Genomic DNA, 21,809 nt, shown 5'->3' on the forward strand with positions numbered 1-21,809 from the left:
TGCAGTGGAAACATTTTTACTTTCTCTTTTTTTTTTTTTTCCTGCCAACTGGCAAGAAAACAGCATTTTAATCTCCAGGAGACAGAAATAATTAGCTGCAGCTGAAAGAGCTGATAATAGAGCTGTTGTTTACTGCCACTTTCAAGAGAAAAATATAAATGAAAAAACAAACTCTACCCTGTGTCCTCTTCTCTTTTTTTCCCCCCTTCTTCATTTCAGCTTCTAATACTTTAATTTCGTTTTATTTTCCAGGCCAACCGGTCACACATAAGCAACTCTACTCCAGGATGTTTAATGCATACAAACCCAGAAGTGAAGTATAAATTTAGTATGAGAGCGAGGCGAGGGAAAACAGGCAGGCGTAGTGTCGAGCCAGCAGTATTCGTATTACAAGGTTTTACAATAAGTTACAAGCCATTTGTGGTGAAAGTAGATTGAAGTGAATTATGCTGGGAACTGCAGGAATAAGACTGTCGCTTTTACTCCGGCTTCAGACTCAGATTTAAATGGATACAAGAGTAACTCTGGTAGAATCATTTAACCATCTGTTGCTTTGTTAAACTCCAAGAAAACTTCATAAAAAAAAAAATATTATTGCTCCAAAGCGACTAAAATAGGAGAATTTCAGCTTCCATTACATCAAAGAGACCCCTTTGATCCTTTACTGCATTTGTTGAAAGAGAAAAAAAATATAAAACTGGCAACTGATTATATCTGAGAGTTTGCATTAATTGTGATGTGCCCCCCTCCCCCGACCCCTTACATGTGCTGATGTGTGCTCGCTGCCAAGGACGAAGTTTAAACAGCATGATTTTACCATTTAATGAGGGCTCTTGCTTATGATGTGTCTACTTTTGAGATTCAAAGCATGTGCTGTATGTAAAGCAGTTGGCGAGCGGCCCTCGACTTTATTCCGAGCTCAAACAGAGAAATGCCGGTTAAAAGTAAAGAGTGTGTAATTCTCCGACGTCTCCATCTCTCCATCTCCTCTGAAACCGCCACGACCTATTTAAGCTACAACATGTTGGCAGCTACAATGACAGGACTGTCAAAATACTGTGGTGGTGTTAGCTAAGACCAACACGTAATAGTTTAGAGTAGCGAGTGATGCAACGCTGCAGCGATGAAACAATTTGATATAGAATTGAATCTATAACAATTTGCATGTAATTTAATATATATGTCTGAGAAAACATTAAGTCAACATTCAAAAGCAGTAATTGACATTTAAAAATATATTCAAACAAGATGGCATGTAAACTGTTGCCATAACAACCACTCCTACGCTCCTCTTGTTATTGACAACTCCCTCAGAGTCAGAAAGATCCAGGAAAGCTTGGGTTCAACATGTTGGACTTTAGCAACAGCGGTGTTGCTAAGCTAGTTGTTAATTTATAAAATGTGAGTAAACCCACAAGTGGACACCAAAAACTTAGCTAAGATGTATTAACATCTTAATTTAATTTAAGATGTATTAACATCTTAGCTAAGTTTATACAGTAGTTGACATTATTGCTGACGCTAACTTAGTGAAGGCATAAAATGTTACTAAGTAAAGGATTTTTAAAATCTAATCTAAACACAGCAGTGTGCATCCCCTCCCCAACAACCACAGCTAACATTTTCCATTTATTGTAAACAAATACTTCACGGCTAAACCTCAGCTTGTTAGCAAGTTTAACTTTAGCATTAGCATTGCTGGCAATAAATTTAGACACAAAATGTTACTAAAAGAGCAATTTAAAAACTTTTAATATCTATTCTAACATGGTTTCTTGAAAGGCCTACATGACAGCCACAGACAGGATGTGCTATTATTCATTGGCAGCAAAAACCTCAAAGTTAACGAGATGAGCTTGCTAGCAAGTTTGACGTTAGCATCAGCACTGACACTGAGCTAAATAAAAATTTGAATCTTTCTCCAACACAGAAATGTCCTCAACTGCAAGTTTAATAACAGTTTTACAGCTTTTAGTAAGATGATTCATTCAATCATATAAGAAGCCATGTAGAAGCCTAAATTCAGTTTTGTTCATTCAGACTTTTAGGACAAATTATGTTTACTAGTTAAATCTCCAATGCGTACAAATTTGTTATATTGGACTATACTAAAGCCTTCTTTTAATTTGCATATCTAATTGCAGTTAAGGACAGCGGGGTGTGGTAGGGAGAGTTAGTTGGGCAGTAGGAGTGGAGCCACACAGTTTTTTGACCTCTCTCTCTTTAGACTCTCTTGTTTACTCTTTATTATTTTGTGGAAAAGTCACATTTGTACCGTTTTTATTTCTGAAGTGAACCGTTTAACTTTATCAAGAGGATCCAGTCTGGGTTTTTTTTGTGGGTTTTTTTGTCGTTTCATCATCAAGTGGACCGAATGGGAAAGACGGAGAGAATCAAGCTTACGGCTTCATTATTTACAAACCATATAAGCGTAAAGACTTAATTACACAGATGAATGAGAACAGCAGTGTACTGAACCAATGGCTTCTAACCAAAATGTCAAATCTGTAATCAAAATAAATCCGTAAATGTTAGCATTTAGTCATTATTAAGCTTTCAAACGAATATGTTCTACTGAAATTGAAAACATTTTTATGACTAAAATTTAACCCATTTAGCAATGCAATAAACACCTACTAAATGTATTTGTAGTTCTCAAGTGATTATTGCTTGGTGTTCTGGTCTCTCTAGAGTAACCCACTTTTCCTATAACAGGCTGATATGAGTTGAGTAACTAGTCAGAAGTAGACAGCATTACATTAATGATAAAAGAATATTTCACGAGGTGAATATTTACAAATAGCCAAACTTGTCTTTCTAACAAGTACAGTAAAGGTTTTGCCGTTTTCTGGCAGCCAGAAAAAACTCTAGACAATCTGTGTCTTTTTTTTATTTTTATAACTTTTCAGAGAAAGTAATAGACTGTAGAACTAGTACGATAGAAAATTTGATGAGTTTTGATGCTACTTTTAAAAACCTTGCTTACGTTGCTTACCGGTAAATTATTCCCGCCTAGTCAATATACATCACTCTCCCTTTTCCGTCTGTCATTAATTTACAGGAGCCGTTCCGTCTTGAATAGTTAAATCCTGCGCCATTCCCTTAGCATCACTGCTAATGTGCATTCCTTCCTTGAATAAAAGACTTAGAAAAAATAAAAACAATCTGGGATGAGAGCTGGCATTCTCAAGTGCCTTTCCTCAAGATCAAACACCTTAAACAAACACGCTTTTTTCTTTCCTGCAGTTTCAAGAGACCAGAAAGAGCACGCTCTTTATGATGTTTACGTGCAGGTTTCCTCCTCTCTGCCCCTCTGCACTTCAAGTGCAAGCTAAGCATCCGACCTATATTAGAGATCTTTCATCTCGGCCAGACGTGTTTCCCATACATGTGATGTTCTTCTACCGCCGCTTTAAGGGCGTTCTTGGTCTTCACAGGAAAACCTTTTGACAAGAGTGAGGAGATGTTCTGTCTTACATGAAAGCTGGGTAAAATGTGTCCTGACAGAAAGCCTCCTGAGTTTGTTTTTTTTTCCTCTTCTTTACAAGTTGTTGTATGCACTGTTTCTCCTCTAAGACTTTTATTCCCTCAGTTTATAATAGAGACAGAGGGATTATTTTCTTTATCCCCAACAGTCATGGATTCTTCTTACTTTTGCCATAATGTCTGCAGTCACTGGATTCTTCTTTATTTACTCTCCTAAAGCTCTAAACCTCTGTGTAGGATAAAAACTAAATGATGATTTATGTGTCTGTGTTGAGGGAAGTTTAAGAAATATTTGGTTGGAGAAGTTGAATAAAATCCACACAGGGTTTACGCCGGCCATGTTTCCCTCTCATACTCAAACTGGAATGAAAAACAAATGATTTGATATTCTTACTTTAAATTGTGAGATATCTTCTAACTCCTTAAGGTGTTTTCTGCTACTTTTGCTCTCGTGTCTGACGTACAGTTGTTTTTCTGACTGTTTCTAACCCCCCCTCAGCTCGCTAACCTTCCCCACCGGCAATGTTACGACCTAAATTTTCAAAATACCCTGTAAAAACCTACCCACACATTACTTTACCTCTTCTTCTACAGTAAAGAGCGCTCCTTTGTTTAAACGCTGCCAGAGAGGGAATAAGAGAGCAAGTCGCGCTACTCACTCTGTTTGAAGCCGAGGAAGGGGATCCTCTCTATGGGCGTGTCTCGTTCTTTCATGTACTTGTAGAGCTCTACCAAGAAAGACTGCTCCTCCGCGCGGCTCTCCTCTGAAGTCTCCTCATCTTTCCTCTCGTCCTTTTTCTCACTCCTCTCCTCCTTGTCCTTCTCCTTTCCTCTCTCCTTCTCCTCAGGTGAGGACTTCTTACTGAGCCCGGCGGGCCTTTGTTTGCCCGGCGTGGTTAGTTTTCCGTTGGGTACCGTTTTACAGCCGGGCTTGACCTGCACGGACAGAGCACAAGGAGTGCGCGGATGCGATTAGAGGGAATCTGAAACCACAATGAGAGGGTTATTTAAACGAGGCCAGACAGCTGTGTGTGAGATGTGTTGGGATCAAAGCATAAACAAATATTCTTTGTGGCCACGCAGCTCATGAGCCAACGATGAGTTTAACTGATGCCGATTTTTAACTCTGAAAGGTTGCAGGGACACACAGACGAATCGGCTGGGGTTGAGTTTTAGCTTGGCTAGATTCAAACTTCCAAACTTTTTTCAGAGCAGTGAATGCACCATACGCGCCTCCAGACACTGGATCTCCAAGGACATGTGGCTTTTTGAAGTTATCCAGTCATTGTCATTTTGTAACCTATGAAAATACTGCCTGGTCTTTTAAGTCGCCACGCAGTATTCAAACTCAGTCTAAACACTGAGAGCTGCCCTTCACCCAGATTTAGATATCATATTTTATGTTTACATTTTTGCACCTTTCACTTTTTAAATTCAATTTCTCTTTGATTACACAACTTTCTGAGTTTTGTTTATCATAAATTTTCTTGGGATGATCAGGTCACCCGTAGACCTGTACATATTAAGATCAAATAGGAAAAAAAAAAAATTACACGGATAAAGTCATAACATCAAGAATAATAAAGTCGTAATTTTACAAGAATAAAATCATTTGAGAATAAAGGTAAAATAATACGATAATAAAATCATAGCATTACGAGTATAGTTGTAATATTAATATTAGAAAATTAGTTGTAATAGTTTGACTTTATTCTCATAATATTATAACTTTACTCCAACAATTTTATGACTTTATTCTAGAAATTACCTTTTTTTACTTCCTCATTGTGTCTCTAATATACAATACATACTTCATAAAACATCGGAATTGGCAAAAATTATTATTTACCGGTCAGAGCTTTAATAAAATCATAAACTGACCACAAAACTCTGATCGGTGCACCTCTTCCAGCAAGTCTGGAAGACTAAGATGTTCAGCTGAAACTCAAAAACATATAAATATCTCTCTTTTTTCCCATTATACTTGTGCAATGATCTCACTTGTTTTAAACAATTGTTGCTGTATTTACAATTCTGCTTCCTTCTAATGGAAACTCATAAAATAAGATACACATCTTGTTCCTCTGCAGGATCATGTTGTGCTTGTTTTAAAGACTATTATGTGTTTCAGGGAAGGAGAAAGGACAGGAGAGAAAGGAGAGCTGTTCTGTAACAGATGCTATCAAATCTAATAAAACAATGAAAAAAAAAAATATGTTGTTCTAAAGGCTGTTTTGCAGAGGAGATAACAAACAAAACAAAAACAAAATCAGCAATCTATCTTTTTAAACATGAAAATACTAAACATTCCCAGGCAACAAATCATCACTTGCACTCCTCATAAAGAGAGATTATGTCATTCCTTTTGTGCAACAAGTGGCCTTCGGAGTCACATGTTTCCCTGCGTGCGCTGGTGGTTGTTGCAGTGCACTGCACCGCTGCTGCGTGGGTCACAGCGGGTTGTTTGGGGAAACTGAAACGCGGTGGCCTCGTTCTGCAGCCCGAGATAAAAAATAAAAATAAAAAAAATCCACAAAAAAAAACGACCACCTGGAAAACAGCACGCTGGCAACGATGAGGTAAAGCCTTTAAGCCAGAGCCAGAGGACAAACATTACTGCATAATACTACTAATAATAATAGCCATAATGGTGTGCGTAATCATGTTGATAAACATTTATGAGTTCTTCCCATCTAGGGCAAATATATGCACAATGAACCTTTATATAATCCCTTGCAAATGCGATGAGTCATTCCTCGCTTTATTATATTTTGCTTCCAAGAATCCAGACTTTGTGTAATATTAATTCTTAAGGACAAAAGATGTTGTTGGGTTTTTTCAATTGCAATTGCACTGTTGCTAATTTTCGGTCCGGTGTATGACCAATGTGACGGAGGCATGTCAGCCATTCAGGTATAAAATTAGTGTTGACAAGAAATGTAAGTTTATTACACTGGGTTACAAAGAATACTTTTTTGGAAGTTGTCAATGTTTTTTCGACTGAATTAAGACTACTGAACCAAAAAGTTGCGTCTATTTTTCTCAATCAGGTCAGGTTTTTACTCTAATTTGGTTTAGAGAAATCCGATCCTCTGACTAAACCTATGACATTTTTGTCACATTATCAATTCATTTCCGTTAATATTTCCTCATCCAAAAAAAAGTTTTAGGAGAAGAAAAATGTTTTCCACCGGAGTGTATTAATTAAATGTTACAAAGTTTCTGTAAATTGACTAAGAAACACTGATAAGGGTAAGTACATGTAATTTGAACATTACGCCTTCGTCGTGCAAAATTCTCCGTCTCTTTTCTGTCCTGATGGAATCTCCTTTCCTGATCATTGCTCATTGATCCCGGATTATCAGAAAACTGATCCAGATGTGAGAGCATTTTGATGCTCATGTTGCATTCGTAGCTCCGAAAGTCGACCTGAGGGAGCAAAACCATTGTGATTTTAAGAGCTGAAAAACCCCAGACAGTTTTTTGACCAGCGTTCTCAGTAATATTTTATTGTTAGCAGTCCAACACAAAGAGAAGTGGATCACAGTTTGAGCAGACTAATGCATCTCTCAGGTCTTGTGTCAAAACTTTAATTAATTTTATGCTTAATTAAATAATATCTTACGCTATATATCTATATACTCTTATAGAAGAACTTTAAAGCTCTCTGTGCTGCATTGATGTAACCAAGAGAGAAATGAACGGTCATTTAAAATCCCATCACACATCTTCCTTTTGTTCGGTTTTTGTCTGCCACCCTGCATCTAATAACACGTCAGTCCGTTTGGCAATCAGTGAGGTTATATCATAGGTTTCTCAATGCACAGCTTATCTTATCTCACCTTGGTTGTAGGTTTGCTCTCTGGGCTCGAGGGGTCCGGAGCTGCCACAGCTGCTGAACCCTGGGTCGACCCCGACGAGCCCTGACCTGGAGCTTGACCCTGGGTGTCCCTCCTCTGAGAGATGGAAAGCTTCTTCTTTCGAGGTCGCCCCTTCAGGTTCGGAGCTGAGGGAGAACAGAAAGACAAGATGAGATTTATCTATTTAGGCTGGAAATAAATCACACCACCTAGTGTGATATATATATATATATATATATATATGTATATTTTTTTTTTTTTTACCGTGGTGTAGCAACACCCCTGAAAGCTGCTGTAAAAAAAAATAGCTATTGAGTTTTTTATTTGTCAGAGTTAAAATGTTTAAGATCATCAAAAACTGTTAATATGAGAAGGAGATAACTCGAGGAAACACAAAAGGCTGTTTGCAATAAACCTCATAAAAACGTATTTCACTCTCAAGCGCAGCAGCAATGAGTCTTTCACATCATGTTTTTAGGAAGTTTGGCTGGGTGTCTTATCTGCACAAAATGCTTCAATTCAGCCAAATAGAGCCTCTTGAGGCCACAACACCACCTCTCAATCAGATTTAAGTCTGAACTTTGACTAGGCCATTCTAAATCACTTTTCAGAGCCATTCAAATGTGCAACTGCTAGTGCACTTGAAATGTAGGTCATGAACTAATGAACTTGGGGAACTCGTGGTTCCATCAATTATGGCATGCTGACCAAGTCCTGAAGCAGCGAAACAGCCCCAAAAACCAAACATTACCACCCTTTTGTACGATGCTCCGTTTCTTTAATGTTTTCTTAGTTTTTACAGGCAGATGTAACAGGACAGAAACCTCCCAGAAAGTCCCACTTTTGTCTTGTCAGAACGCAGAACATTTCCTCCCAAATGTCTGAATGTTGTTTTGCAAATGTGAGATGAGACTTTATGTCGTTCTGGGTCAGCAGTGGCTTTTAGCGCCGGTTCTTTCCTATATATAGAAGCCATCTTTCTTTTTGTGGAATCACAGTGAGAGTCCCTCACTGCAAAACCCCCAAATATTACCAAGTATTTTTGGTCTAATTTCTACTGCAAATATCTTACTAAACTTGAAATAAGACCAAAACTAACTTTTAGGTGGGATATAGAAGCTTGTTTTAAGTAAATAACTCCTTAGTATTGATGAAAAGGTTCTTGTTCCATTATTATTTAACTTACAGCAAGACATTTTTTCCATGTTAGAAGTGAATTTATCTGCCATTGAAGCTAGTACTTTTTCATCAAAATAAAGGAATTATTTACTTAAAACAAGCTTCTATATCTTACTAAAAAGTTACTTTTAAGTTAGTTTGTCTTATTTCAAGTTTACTAAGATATTTCCACTAGAAACTAAACAAAAGATACTTGGTAAGATTGTGTGTTTTTGCAGTGCTGAGTTCAAAATCCTTAGAATTGACTTCATAACCATTTTGACGCAGCAAAATGTTGCCTTTGAATGTCTTTGTTTTTTTCTGAATTTCTTTAGATTGGGACATGATTTGTTGAGATTTATTAGCCTATTTCATTTCGTCATACAAGTTCTAAGCTAAGTTCGGTGCGGATCTAAAGGTCTGGCGGGGCTTGTGAAATTGACCTAAAAAATTTGGATTAATTACATTTAATAAATAATTTAATCAAGAGGAAAGTTTGCTTTTAGGACAGTTGAAGGATGGTTTCATGAGCACTTTTTCTCTTAAAAATAAAAACTATTTTTTTTGGCAAGAAAAAAAGGTACCAGATGATCTGAAACAATTAAGTGTGACCAAAACACAAGCACAAACTAAAGCTCAACACGCTTTTTGCAGCACTGTTTCACAGAAACAATAAAACAAACAGAACGTTTGTCACTAAAAGCAAAAGTTAACTTTAAGCTGAAGAAAAAAAACCACAAGGCAATGACAGAAACATTTACAACCAGGAAAAGGAATTTCACAAACCTGCTAGCCTGCAGCTAATTATTTCCAAACTGGATTAGTGCTGAAAGGGGTAACGGGCTGCCAGATCGCTCCAATGTGCTTGTAAACGTGACCCTCAAGTTTAATTTGAATCAAGGAGGGAAAATGTACTCTTGCTGAAAGTTTAAAAGCATATATATCGAACAAGGGCGTGAAAACAGCGAGGCAGAATAACGCAAATGACAGCCGCTGGTTAACCAACAACAACCCACAAACAAGAAGAAGCATCCAGCAGTTACTATAAACAGGACTATGTCACGAAGAAGCCAAACTCCTACCACAACGTACATAACACGACAAACAGTCTGCTTTGTTTCTTTCTTATCATCGCATCATAAAACATCAGCCTGAACTGCAGCACTTTGGAAGCTCTGATGATTGCGGCTCTATGTTTGGTTTTCTCTGATTAGTCTCCCCAACACAGTTAATTAAAAACACATGAACCTGCCTGATAGGAGCTCTTTGTTTGAAAAGCTGGCAGACATAATTGCTCAGTTCACATTACACACACAATAAAGTATTTAAACCCTCCAAGTCCTTTGAACACCCACGTTTATGTCAACCAGCAATTGTAATGTAACTTCTTGGCAGAGCGAGTCGCTCGGATGCAACAGCGCCAGCGGAGATAACCTCCGAGGAGAGAAACAGAAAGAAAAAGAGGCAAACTTCAAATGATCTAAGTTCAGTCACGTATTTCTCTGTGTCAACATTACCCACCTCCCTCCTTTGCCCTTTTTTTTTTTTTTTTTTTTTTGTGCATGCTCAATGACAGCTTTACCCCGTCCAAGGTTGTTCTCTGCCAAAACGGCTCTGATTTATTTTAGTCGGAGCGAATTCTCTTCAAGAAAAAAACAAAAACAAAAACAAAACAAAAACGCTTCAAATAGCAGCAGAGCCAAATAAAATGTTAGAGTCATTAAAAGGCTGAAAGGGTCTGGACTCGGCAGCCCGACGTGTTGTTATTATCACGACCGCTAAGGCTGTGGAAAAACAGCAAAACAGGGAAAATTCCAAGGACATTTGTTGTGCTTGTCATCTCTGGCACTGTAAAAACAAGTTTTCAGCACTGTAATCTTCACTTAGAAAGCACTGGGCGTGTTCCTCACTCTGCTGTTTTCTCCGCTCGCTGCCACCTTTTTTTTCGGTCAATTATTCGTTAAGGCTCACAAGTCGCATGAATCAGACGGGTTAATCATTTACTAAGATTTGCTTTGAAGAGACACAACATGTTGTAGCCCAATTATCCAGCAAATCTCTGCCTCTAACGCAGACAAGAGATGAAGTCCTAAAAGATCAGATAGCTGAAGCACAGCTCTATAAACGGAAAACACATGCAGTCCTCGCAAAAACAAACATTACATGGTCGAATTCGCTGGCAGGTTTTGAATAGAGATGTTCATCCGAGTGAGGTCATAGTCTAAGTGCGGGTCTGTTTTTAGTCCAATGACGGCCCTGCGACACCCTACACTCGCTTGCGTAACCTGTCTGTTTACATTTTTCATCAGGTCAAACACTGCTGCGCAAGAAAATGCCGCAATTACAGCAAATAAGAAAAAAACTAAATCTGCTGCATAACATATAAAAAGCATGAAGAGTGCAGAGGAAACAGATGAGCTGAACGTCGTCGACGTGGCAACATTCACACAAAGCGGGTCGATTATTAGAGTAAACTGGGGTCAAACAGGTGTGTTCATGTTGGGTTTTATTTTGTAAGAGGTCAAGGGGAGTCAGACTGATTGAGCTTCGGAAAACACGCTGATGTGATGGCAGAGTTGCATAAGGCCATCATCAACTGTACATTGATTTTCTTAAATGGAAGCACAGACTTTCGTAGTCTGTAGGAGAACAATACTAACGTCACAATGACTTTACAGCATCCAGGGAGATGTGGGATTTTTACTACTCTGTGGGCATTAAGTGTTTTTTTATTATTACTTTATTTTCTCGGTGTACTAGAAAAGAAAGGGAAAAAAAGTCAGTTTAGTGCTGCATGATACTTTCCTCGTAGAGCTAAAAATGTTCCCCTGCAGCGACTTACCAAAAATGGATGCTGACCAAACTTCCACATTCTTTATTTATTTATTTATTTTTTATTTTGCTTCTCACTGAGCTGCTTATTGCTCAGTCTGTGGCTTTCTGCTCATCTGGGACACTAGCATGGCTTCACGCCTTGAAGTGGCCAGAGGGCATCACAAAGCCCCAAAGGCTCGCCACTCACACACAGAAACATGCACAAATACAAATAAAAATTACCCATGTACCGACTGGTGTTGCAGCGTCTTGCGAAGGTTTTTCATACCGCTTGGAACATTTTGTCACGACACAACCACCAAGTTTTGTTGTACTTTATTAGGATTTTGTCACCACCACAATAAAATCCGGTGAAAACAACGGGGTACTAAACTGTGTAATACAACCTCTTGGAGAACATTAGTGGACACACAGCATCATGAAGACCAAAAAACAAAGCATGAGTCATGGAGAACATAGTGGGGAAGTTTAAAGAAGAATAGGAACATAAGCTTTGAGCATCTCATGGAGCAAAGCTCATAACACATGAGCATCCACCTAAACTGTAAGGCTGGGTGAGGAGAGCGTTGATCAGAGAAGCAGCCCAAAGACCCACGGTGGAAGAATCGGTCAACAGGACGAATATTGGTCACACAATTGCGGCGATAAGACACAGTGGAGTTGATGAGAAGATGTATGGACGATCTGGGAATAAATCCTATTGAACACAAATAAAATAATGTGGTCACACTTAATTTGAAGGGGTGTGCATAACATTGACATAACGTCTGTTATGAACATGAAGGAGTCTTTTAGAGCAAGTGTTACCAATCATTTAGATCGGACCTCATTCATGTGTTTGAACGGTTTCGGTCAGAGTCCAGACTTTGCTAGGATCCGTAGCAAAGTCCAAACCGACCAAAGCTTTAGGCATGTTGAAAAGATAATGATCAACCGGGAAAGCCTCACAACACCTGCAGCTCTGCTTGTAAGTGAAAGAGGTGGTTGAATCCGTTTCCATCCATCTTAATTATTCACTAATTCTGGCCTAGTACAGTAAATCCCAATGAAACACACAAAAGTTTGTGGTTATAGTTTGATGGAATAAAAGAAAGAAGTTTAAGCAGTAGGAGTAGCCTAGCAAGGCGTTGTTTATTGATGAAAAGTGAGCGAGATTAAACATTGCCAACAGGGAAGATGTGCAGAACGACGACTCGGTGACGTCAAACACCCTCGGCTCCTAGTGGCTTTGAAACAAGCCTCTGTTCTAATAATTTCTCCCCCCCTAGAATCAATTAAATACAGACGTAGTGCCATTCCGATGATGTCAGTGATAATGGGAAAAACTCATTAGAGACAGCTCAGGGACGGTTCTGATCGCTGTCTGCTACAACAGAGTAGAGCCACAGGGAAACAACAAAATGGTCCTGACTGGGACGCAGCTGGGAATACAGTATCGCATAAGAGGATCCCACTGATGGATGTCTGAGACGATAAAGCTCAATATCTCTGTACATGTTTAACTTAATGAAAAGTAAAATCGGCTTCAGAAATCCCCCACTTCAAGTGAGCACATGATCGTGCTGATAGCGGGCATGTGTTTGCATTTGCCTGGGAAACTGAAATAATATCTAAAAAAAAGAAGAAAAAAAAGGAAAAACCTCAGGGATCAGAAATACTTTGATGTACTTAAGCAGATTAGCACTCGGCTCATCTCTTCATTTTGGCACTTTTGGCATAATAACACTCATGACTAAAATAATAAGTTGTGGCGAAGAATGTCTCTGCTGCAGGTTCCTGATTTCTCAGCAACACGGATCAAAGGGAAACTGAACCGGTCAGACGACAGCGTCACTGTTTTGGAACAGAAGAAGAAGAAAACAATAACAGCCACAAGAGAAACGGATAGGAATTTCAGTAATGGCGTCATGTTAAACATGTTACCAAAAGTAATTTCATCTCTACAAGTATAATAAAGGCATTATTGAACAGTTTCATCTTTTTTGTCGGGTCACGATCGTTACCCAACAATTTGACCCATGACCCAAAAAATAATAAACGATAATAATAGAATATTAATATTGTTATTAACATTTGTTCTCTGATTTTTTTCTAGTAAGTAAGTTTGACATCAACCTTGGGGCGCAGTTGGAAGCCAGTTTATAGATTTCACCTTTGACCGATTTTAAAGCTTAAAACTAAGTTACTGTTGGAAGGCTTCCCGTCTTTGCCCCAATGAATGATTCATCACACGCAGCACGATCCAGAGTTTTAAGCACTGGGTAAATATCTGTCCATTGGCTTTGGAGCAAATTCATGTTTTCAATCTGGCAAAGCTGACAGATTTCTAAAATAAAGCTAACAAATAAACTACAGCAAGGTCTCCGGGTCGTGTGAAAGAGAATGATGCAGGTCTCTCGTGTAAATGATATCACGAGTCTCAAGAGGTTTTCCTACATAAGTGAAGGATTAATTAAGAAATATATATATATATAGATATCACTATATCTATATATATATATATATATATATATATATATATATATATATATATATATATATATATATATATATATATATATATATATATATATAAGCCCCTGAGACAGTCCAACACATAACAGCAGGGTGCAAGATACTGGCAGGGAAAGAATACATGGAACGACACAACCAAGTGGCAGGCATAGTGTACAGAAACATCTGTGCAGAATATGGACTGGAACCCCCAAGATCAAAGTGGGAAACACCCCCGAAGGTAGTGGAGAATGACCGAGCTAAGATCCTGTGGGACTTCCAGATCCAGACAGACAAAATGGTGAGGGCGAACCAACCAGACATAGTCGTGGTGGATAAACAACAGAGGAAAGCCGTTGTGGTGGATGTGGCAATACCAAGTGACTGCAACATCAGGAAAAAGGAGCATGAAAAACTAGAGAAATACCAGGGCCTAAGGGAGGAACTGGAGAGGGCCTGGAAGGTGAAGACCACAGTGGTGCCTGTGGTCATCGGGACCCTCGGGGCAGTCACCCCCAAACTGGAACAGTGGCTACAACAGATCCCAGGAACAACTTCAGACATCTCAGTCCAGAAATGTGCAGTCCTAGGCACAGCCAAGATACTGCGCAGAACCCTCAAGCTCCCAGGCCTCTGGTAGAGGACCCGAGCTAAGAGGAAGAAGAATCACCACCCGCGGTGGGTGAGAAGGGAATTTTTTATAAAAGGTGTTTTTTACTACTTTTTTTTCATTCATCTTTTCTTGCCAACTACATCTGGAGAATTTTTTGCTTCTTGTTAGTCTCATCTGACAAAAACAAAGATTTGCCAACTGGATTTAGAAAATTTAAAACCTTTCCATTTATTTATTTTTTTTAAAGTCTTGAGTCCTGATGTAATACCCAGACAACTGATTGGGATGTAGATAACATTAACACATATTTGACTTCACTCACTGGAATGTTCTGCTTTCTTACCTATTTTGAAGAGTGGCAAGAGAAACATACTCTGTAACTCACTTAGTTCTGTAAGTAAGTCACTTTACTAAAGAAAAAAGTGTGAATATAAAAGATCTAGTCCAGTTAAGTTAATTTAGTTAGAATCGTCTGAGGTGCTGTAAAAGTGCAGCACCAGTTATCTCATAAGAAATATGAAGAATAATGTGTTCACCAAACCTGTAACACAAAACATAACCCAAAAAAAACAGCAAGCGAGGCGAGACAACACAAAAGAAGGTCAAAACTCTGAAAAATGTTCATCGTTAGCAACTAACTTTGTATGTTTTGCACATTCAGAGATTTTATCGTTTCTTTTTGTTGTTCCAAACAAATCTCTGTGATCTAAAAATGATCGATTCAAGATCTGAAGGAAGTAAACATTAAAGCACTTACTCCAATAATCAACTACTGCACAGAATATCTACATACTTTAGCTTCTTCATTCTTATATTTGACCCATAATCCAGAAAATTGTTTTGATAGAAATATTTTAACAAACCAATCCCATATCCATATTCATGTTTTCATTTTCATCTAATGTGAATAAAAAAAAAAAAAAAGGTGAATGTTGCTTTAAATTGCGCAGCTGCAAGTTATTATTGGAATGTAGCATATTTTTTGCATTTATAAAAAATAACCAGCTCTTGTCATCACTTCTTCTTTTACACCTTCAGGTCGTTGAACCCAGTCGGCATCTTTTCTTCATATGAGAAAAACAAGTTTTGTTTAATTTTACTATTAGTATCCACAAACTAAAGACCTTGCTTCTTCTTCTTTTTTTCTTTCTTTTTTTTTTTTTTTTTTACTAAATTTCTGATGTATTTAGCAAGAAAATGAAAACATGCAGCTTTCAGGCTCAGGGGATTTTCTTAAAGCTTGAAGAGAAATTTGCACCCACCCAAACAGGAAGTGAGATGGCATCTCTGCACCTGTCTTATGTGTTGACACTGAACTTTTGATGATAAAACACAGGAGAGCGCTGCACTATCAGTGCATCAGTGTTTAAAGCCACAAAAATGAAATTGTCATGGTGACGGTGCCCTGCTGAACTGCTTAGCCCACTACGTTTCCATTTTGAGCTTCTTTTTTTTTTTATTTTTTGTTATTTTGCAAAAACAATAAAAGATTAGTAAATATTCATAAGACTGAAAATAGACTTCAAGTCTCGTAAAATGCGCAGAAATACGATGATGACGTGAATGTTTATGTAACATGGTACGGGGGGCATTGGAGGTGAAGCAAATCATGCGTTCAGAAATACTGACAGAAACCGATCAGCCCCGAAGTCCCAAAAGTGCTGAGCTCAATAAATGTCACACTTCTGCAGCTCGGTTGTTTTAAATAATGAAACAACAGATCTGACTTGTCAGATGTGAAGCAACATCCAGCCAAAGTGTGACTGCCTGACGGACTGATTGACTGAAAGCCCCGGGAGCGACTGTCACATCTCTGATTTCATTAGGCAAAATTCCCACCCGAGCTTTTAATCCTGCATCTCCAACGTCAGCTTTCCCTCCGCGTAACGAGGTCCAAGTTCAGACATGAAGGTGAAAGAGGAATGAGCGAGGCATGACTCTAGAAAAGCAGCGGTTCGTGAAAAACATGTTTTGACATATTTTGTTGTCTCACTTGGCTGCAAATCCACCAAAGGCCTCACTCCTACTCAGCAATTAGGAGCGACGCTCACAGCCAAAGGTTTTAGTCGTGTTGCAACACTTAGCCTTGTTTGAACGGCACACTGTGTCCCACAGGAGGGGAGACAATAATCTCAAATATGTAGCAGTTTGGAAGTTAACGTCATGCCCTGTGTGTAAATAAAATAACATTGGATTATAAGTATTTTATGTGAAATGCGAGCAGGCAAGGTCAGCAGAGTTAAAACCAAAAACAGGGCGACACAGAGCGCTAACTACTATTAGCGACAACGGCTAACGGCAATATATTTCAATGCTAGAGGCCTCTTTAGTGTTTTAGTAATGCTAGTTGTGCTAATGTATTTTGTAATCTACAATAACTCTTTATTTAAATGACTTACTGCAGAATTTAATTTCCCTTTGGAATCAATAAAGTCTTTTGAATTTGGCTTTAATTGAATTTGAATCACTGACGCAAGATGCTCAAGCCAACAGACTCACATACAACCAGTTATAATACCAAATACTGTGTTGAAATTTAAAATATGATAAAGCCTGCTCAAATTTCAAACATGTAATCCGTTTGTCTTAAAAGCCAGTTTTACAGCCGCCCATATCTCCTCCATTTAGTTTCCAAAGGGAAATGAGTATTGGGTCAAAGTGGCTAAATGATCATAAATGGGCCATAAAGCTGACAGGTGCATTTCTGCTGATTACACAAATACGACCACTGAAACCACCGTCGCGTCACCCTGCGAGTGAGTCAAACAGGACAGGGATATTAAAAACGGACATTCTGCTTTAATTAAAGCGAATTCTGCCAACAGGAAACTCCCTAATGAATCAGAAGGGGAAGAACGGCGAGAACATAAAGGATGTTTAAGTAAAGTCGTCTGTACAACATCCTGCAGCCACCGTCCCCTCAGGAGAAATGCGTCAGCGTGCGCATCTGTGCAAGCGAGCAGGAATCCTAGCCCGAGTCGCCTCGCCCCTACCTGGAGGAAACATTCGTAAATGAAACTGTATCTGTGAATACGGCGACTGCAACACGAGGAAAAGTCGTTCAGGCTCTCACAGGCGGTACAAGGTTACAACTCTGGAAATTTACAGCGGGTCATAAAACGTAAAGCACGTCTGCAGACAATGCCTGACCCCGTCACGCTGGGATCACGATGAAATAATACTCAAAATGATAAACTAAACGTGATTGCGTAAAATAGCCGCACCTGCCAGGCGCAAACAAAAGAACTGATAAATAATAAATAATACGTCACCAATTGAGATACCAAACACCGCATAAAGCAGCTCCTGAGGCACAGGCTTTAATCTGCAGAGCAGCAGAGCATTAAATGTGTGATCAGTGGAGTGATATTACACTTTGGTGGAACATTTTAACTCAACTGGAGGCACAATGAAGTGAGAAGAAGAGCTTCACAGTGGAAAGGCAACAAAACCAGAGAGAAAATATTAAAGAATAAAAAATATATATGAGAGAAAGCAATGACTTATTTCTCAGCCACCCATGACAGGCAGCAGTGTGTGTTCACTTCACATTAAAAATAAAAAAAAGCCAAGAGGTTGAAGGGACTTCAAGTGTTTCAGCTAGGGGATTGCACGGATCTGGCCGCAGTTTCAGCACACCATTCTTTTGAGAACAAACACACGATGCTCTCCGTTCAGTTCAGAAGATGTTATATATTTTTTATTTTCTGATCTTAAACACTTTCACATCAAATGAGAATCAAACGTGGAAATCATTTCGTTAACCCTGGTAATGGATCGGGACACATCAGAGATGATTTTACACAAAGAATAAGATTCCACTTAGTATTCAAATCTGCGGCGCTTCAGCCTCTTTCAAATGTGTCCTTCAACGCTCCATCTTTTCAAAAATTAGATGAAAGTCAGGAGATAACACAAAAATGTTCATTCATCAGTCAATCATAGCTATCTTTAATTATTAACACACAATCTAAGCAACATTAAAAGGGAGATTTGATTCATTTTTATTGATTTTGCAGCCAAGATAAGAGTCGGGCCAAATTCTAAGTAATAATGATGTTTATTTATCTGTTTGCAAGACTGAGAACTTTAAATTCATGAAACACAGTGAGGGCAAATGAAAAAAGCTGGGGGGTTTTCTACACGCATCTGCAAAACATAACAAAATTAAGGCAATGGCCTCACATGTTAACAATCCAGGTTTAAAACATTTCCTTCATCCTCCTGCTGCACTTGTGAGGCAGAATTATTTAAAAACTATAATCGCTAAGCTACAAACTTTTAAGCAGACGACTGCAGGCTAGCTACCAGAGCAGATAGCCTGACTAATTGACTAGCTAACATAAAGTTGCTGTTACTCTGTAAAGAGTAGAACCAAAAAAAAAAAAAAAGATATCTTGTGCAATAAAGTGTTGCTAAATTCACCTGGTATTCATTCTGGTTTTCTATGCTAATGTTTAAAAATCTGAATAACAACAAGCTAATGTTACGGTAACAATATTATAACAGTTACAACAATATATGGCTGTAGCAGCAGTGAGGACAATCCCTGAATGATTGCATTCGCTTCGTTTACAGAGCAGCGACTCAAAACAGCACCAGGTCAATTCTTTAATTTGTAAACCTTTCTTTATGATTTAAGGCAAAATATTTACTGCCATTAATGCATCCAAACCCTTTTTGGAATTTGTGATGAACCTTTTGCATGTTTCCTTGCCATCACCCTAATCTCTAGCTCCCTAAACAGATTCTCCACCAGAATCACTACATAATAGTAATTTTACTTGTTGGTCTGATTAAATAATTTCTTTAAACTTACACGTGCCAGAGGTGTAAATAATTCGGGGCTCAACTGCACAAATTTCAGTTCCACCCATTTAAATACCATTCCGACTCCAGTGTGCTAAAACCATGAAAATAGGTTAAATGTTCATTGTTGTTGGGTATTTTCAGGAGGAATAGAGATCAATGTTCATTAAAAAGGTGGAATTTCATGCATACATTTAACTTATAGTATTGTCTGAAAACTTTATATGTTTCCATTAGTTTTAGTCAAATGAAACGTTTGTTCCCCTCATCAAAACCTGATGAATCTTGACGATATTATTACTGGAGTCATGTGGCCACATTTCATCGCTGTAAAATTGAGAGAAAATAGAGAGAATTACTTTACATCACCAGCTGTCAAAACGAGAATGAAACATTATTCTGACGGGTATCAAGCAGACTGAGCTGCGAAATGTCCAAAACTGCAAAAGCACAAAAGGGTGAAACAACCAACGCCATTTAAAACAAGTTTATTTTATATAACTTGTTGTATATGATAAACACCACAAGTCAAACGGACCAGATTCTTAGACAGGATGAATATTACTAAGCCAATCCAATTATATTCATGGCTTCTAATTTAATTACATAAACCCCAAATTTGTCCATGTTCTTGTAAAATGCCTTCAAATTCAATTTATAATCCCGAACTGGTAAAAAGCTACGGAGCCCAGTTAAGTGCTTTGAGTCATAAACTTTAAAGGAACCCTTCATCCTGAGCGATAACACTATTTCATGGTACGAAACATTTAAATACCATTAGTCAAGTTTTGCTTCATGACGTATGAATCTATTTTGTTTTCAATGCCAGAAGTGATTTCTATGTAGGCAAAACAATTTCAACAGAGCAGATACTGTAAGTCACCCCAATGGCTAAGCAACACCTACACTATACATTTCACTTTCTTTTGGGTCAAAAATGAGTCAGTTCCTTAATCTTTTTTGTTCATAAAGATGGCCATTGTCACTTCTCACACGTTACAACAAGTCAATGTGGGCGTGCATACTGTTTCTTTGTCCCTGCATGGGACGCAAATTCCAGCAAATAGTAATTTAAGACACGCTGACAGCAGAAAACACAACAATACAGTCATGCTTCAAGCTGCTCTATCCGCGCAATCAAACAAAAATTACACAATGTGCCCACAGAGAGCGTGGGCGGACAGAGTACACTGTTTTTTTCCTCTTTCATTATTAATCATCAAATCCTTCGTAGCTTGATAGATGATACAAGTGTTAATTAATTTCACATAAACACGCAGACCAAGATTACCACTGATTAAATTGGAAAACAATTCGCAGCAAGGACCGAGTCACAACCCCAGATGAGATTTCACATCAATGGTACTGACATATTTATTTTCGCCCGATTGCAACACAGGAACATATTTTTATGCAGCAGTGCCTTAGAGCTACTCTCAATCTAACGACGGCAAATATATCCAACTGCTCCCTCTGGCTAATAATTGATACGCACTGTTATTAACCAATAGCAGGCAGTTAAGCAACCTCAACATGACTTAGAATTTTAAAGATTGTCTCTAAAATAGAGTTTGATTATTAAAAAAAACAAAAAAACAACCTTCCCAATGAGCCCCCTCATTCTGATCACAGGTGAAGAAAATTTGCTATAATAGAAGCCTGTTCGAACACGTGCCTGAGTGAAAAGGCAGGGATTAGTGGGGCTTGTTGCTAAAAGAGGTCTAACAACAATCCCCTGAGGTGCAGCCAACTCATCCACAGGTCCTCAATAGCTTCTTGCAAACAGGCCTTTCTTTTTATCTGCACAGCTCCCCAACTGACTCATCTTCTGCCTTTAGAAAGAGCAACTTCACCCACCCCCCACCCCCCAAAAAAAACAAAAAACGATAAACCAATTATTAGTCATTTTTGTACATAACTCATTTTTTTGTATTTCTGTAAGCCACTGCAGCTGTGCTGCTGAATTGAAGTTTTCCTTCTTGATGTGCAAATAGCAAAATTACACGGTGAAAATACGGTACCTGTTTTTAGAGAGGCAGCAGAAAGAGCCTGAACGTGCCACATGTTGTGGAAGGATAAAAACAGCTTCCTGTGTTCGCACAGATGAGGCTATATCAGCATTCAATCTGGGTCACACTTATTGTAGACCAAGTCCAATATTGATTCTTCCAGGAAAATGTCGGATGCATTAAATGCTGGAAGTTGTTTTGTCTGTCTAGTGCTCAAATAGAATAGGAAAGCGACTTTCAGAGTTTTGCAACCCAGAATAGATAGATAGACAGACAGACAGACAGACAGACAGACAGACAGACAGACAGACAGACAGACAGACAGACAGACAGACAGACAGACAGACAGACAGACAGACAGACAGACAGACAGACAGACAGACAGACAGACAGACAGACAGACAGACAGACAGACAGACAGACAGACAGACAGACAGATAGATAGATAGATAGATTTTCTGTTTTCTACAGGAACAAGTAAGCATACTCCATTCAATGTCCTCTCTCTAAGCTGTGCCAGCGTGTTCACTGTATGAAATATACATA

General features: G+C 38.6%; 1 protein-coding gene across 2 annotated transcripts in view; it reads right to left on the reverse strand.

Moving 5' to 3' along the window:
• The window catches only part of arid5b (AT-rich interaction domain 5B), a 108,901-nt gene that overhangs the window by 23,118 nt on the left and 63,974 nt on the right, over window positions 1-21,809 (reverse strand). For both annotated transcript variants that reach the window (XR_006372474.1, XM_044135604.1), the window contains exons 5-6: window positions 7,329-7,492; window positions 4,146-4,422 (exon numbers count right to left, since the gene is read on the reverse strand). Coding sequence is in view for 1 of the 2 variants with exons in the window: in XM_044135604.1 (XP_043991539.1) it covers window positions 4,146-4,422; window positions 7,329-7,492 (441 nt within the window). In the remaining variant the exon portion in view is untranslated. The remainder of the gene's footprint in view (window positions 1-4,145; window positions 4,423-7,328; window positions 7,493-21,809) is intronic.

This window comes from Gambusia affinis, linkage group LG13 (assembly GCF_019740435.1).
Source record: "Gambusia affinis linkage group LG13, SWU_Gaff_1.0, whole genome shotgun sequence".
In the NCBI taxonomy this organism is placed as follows: Eukaryota; Metazoa; Chordata; class Actinopteri; order Cyprinodontiformes; family Poeciliidae; genus Gambusia; species Gambusia affinis.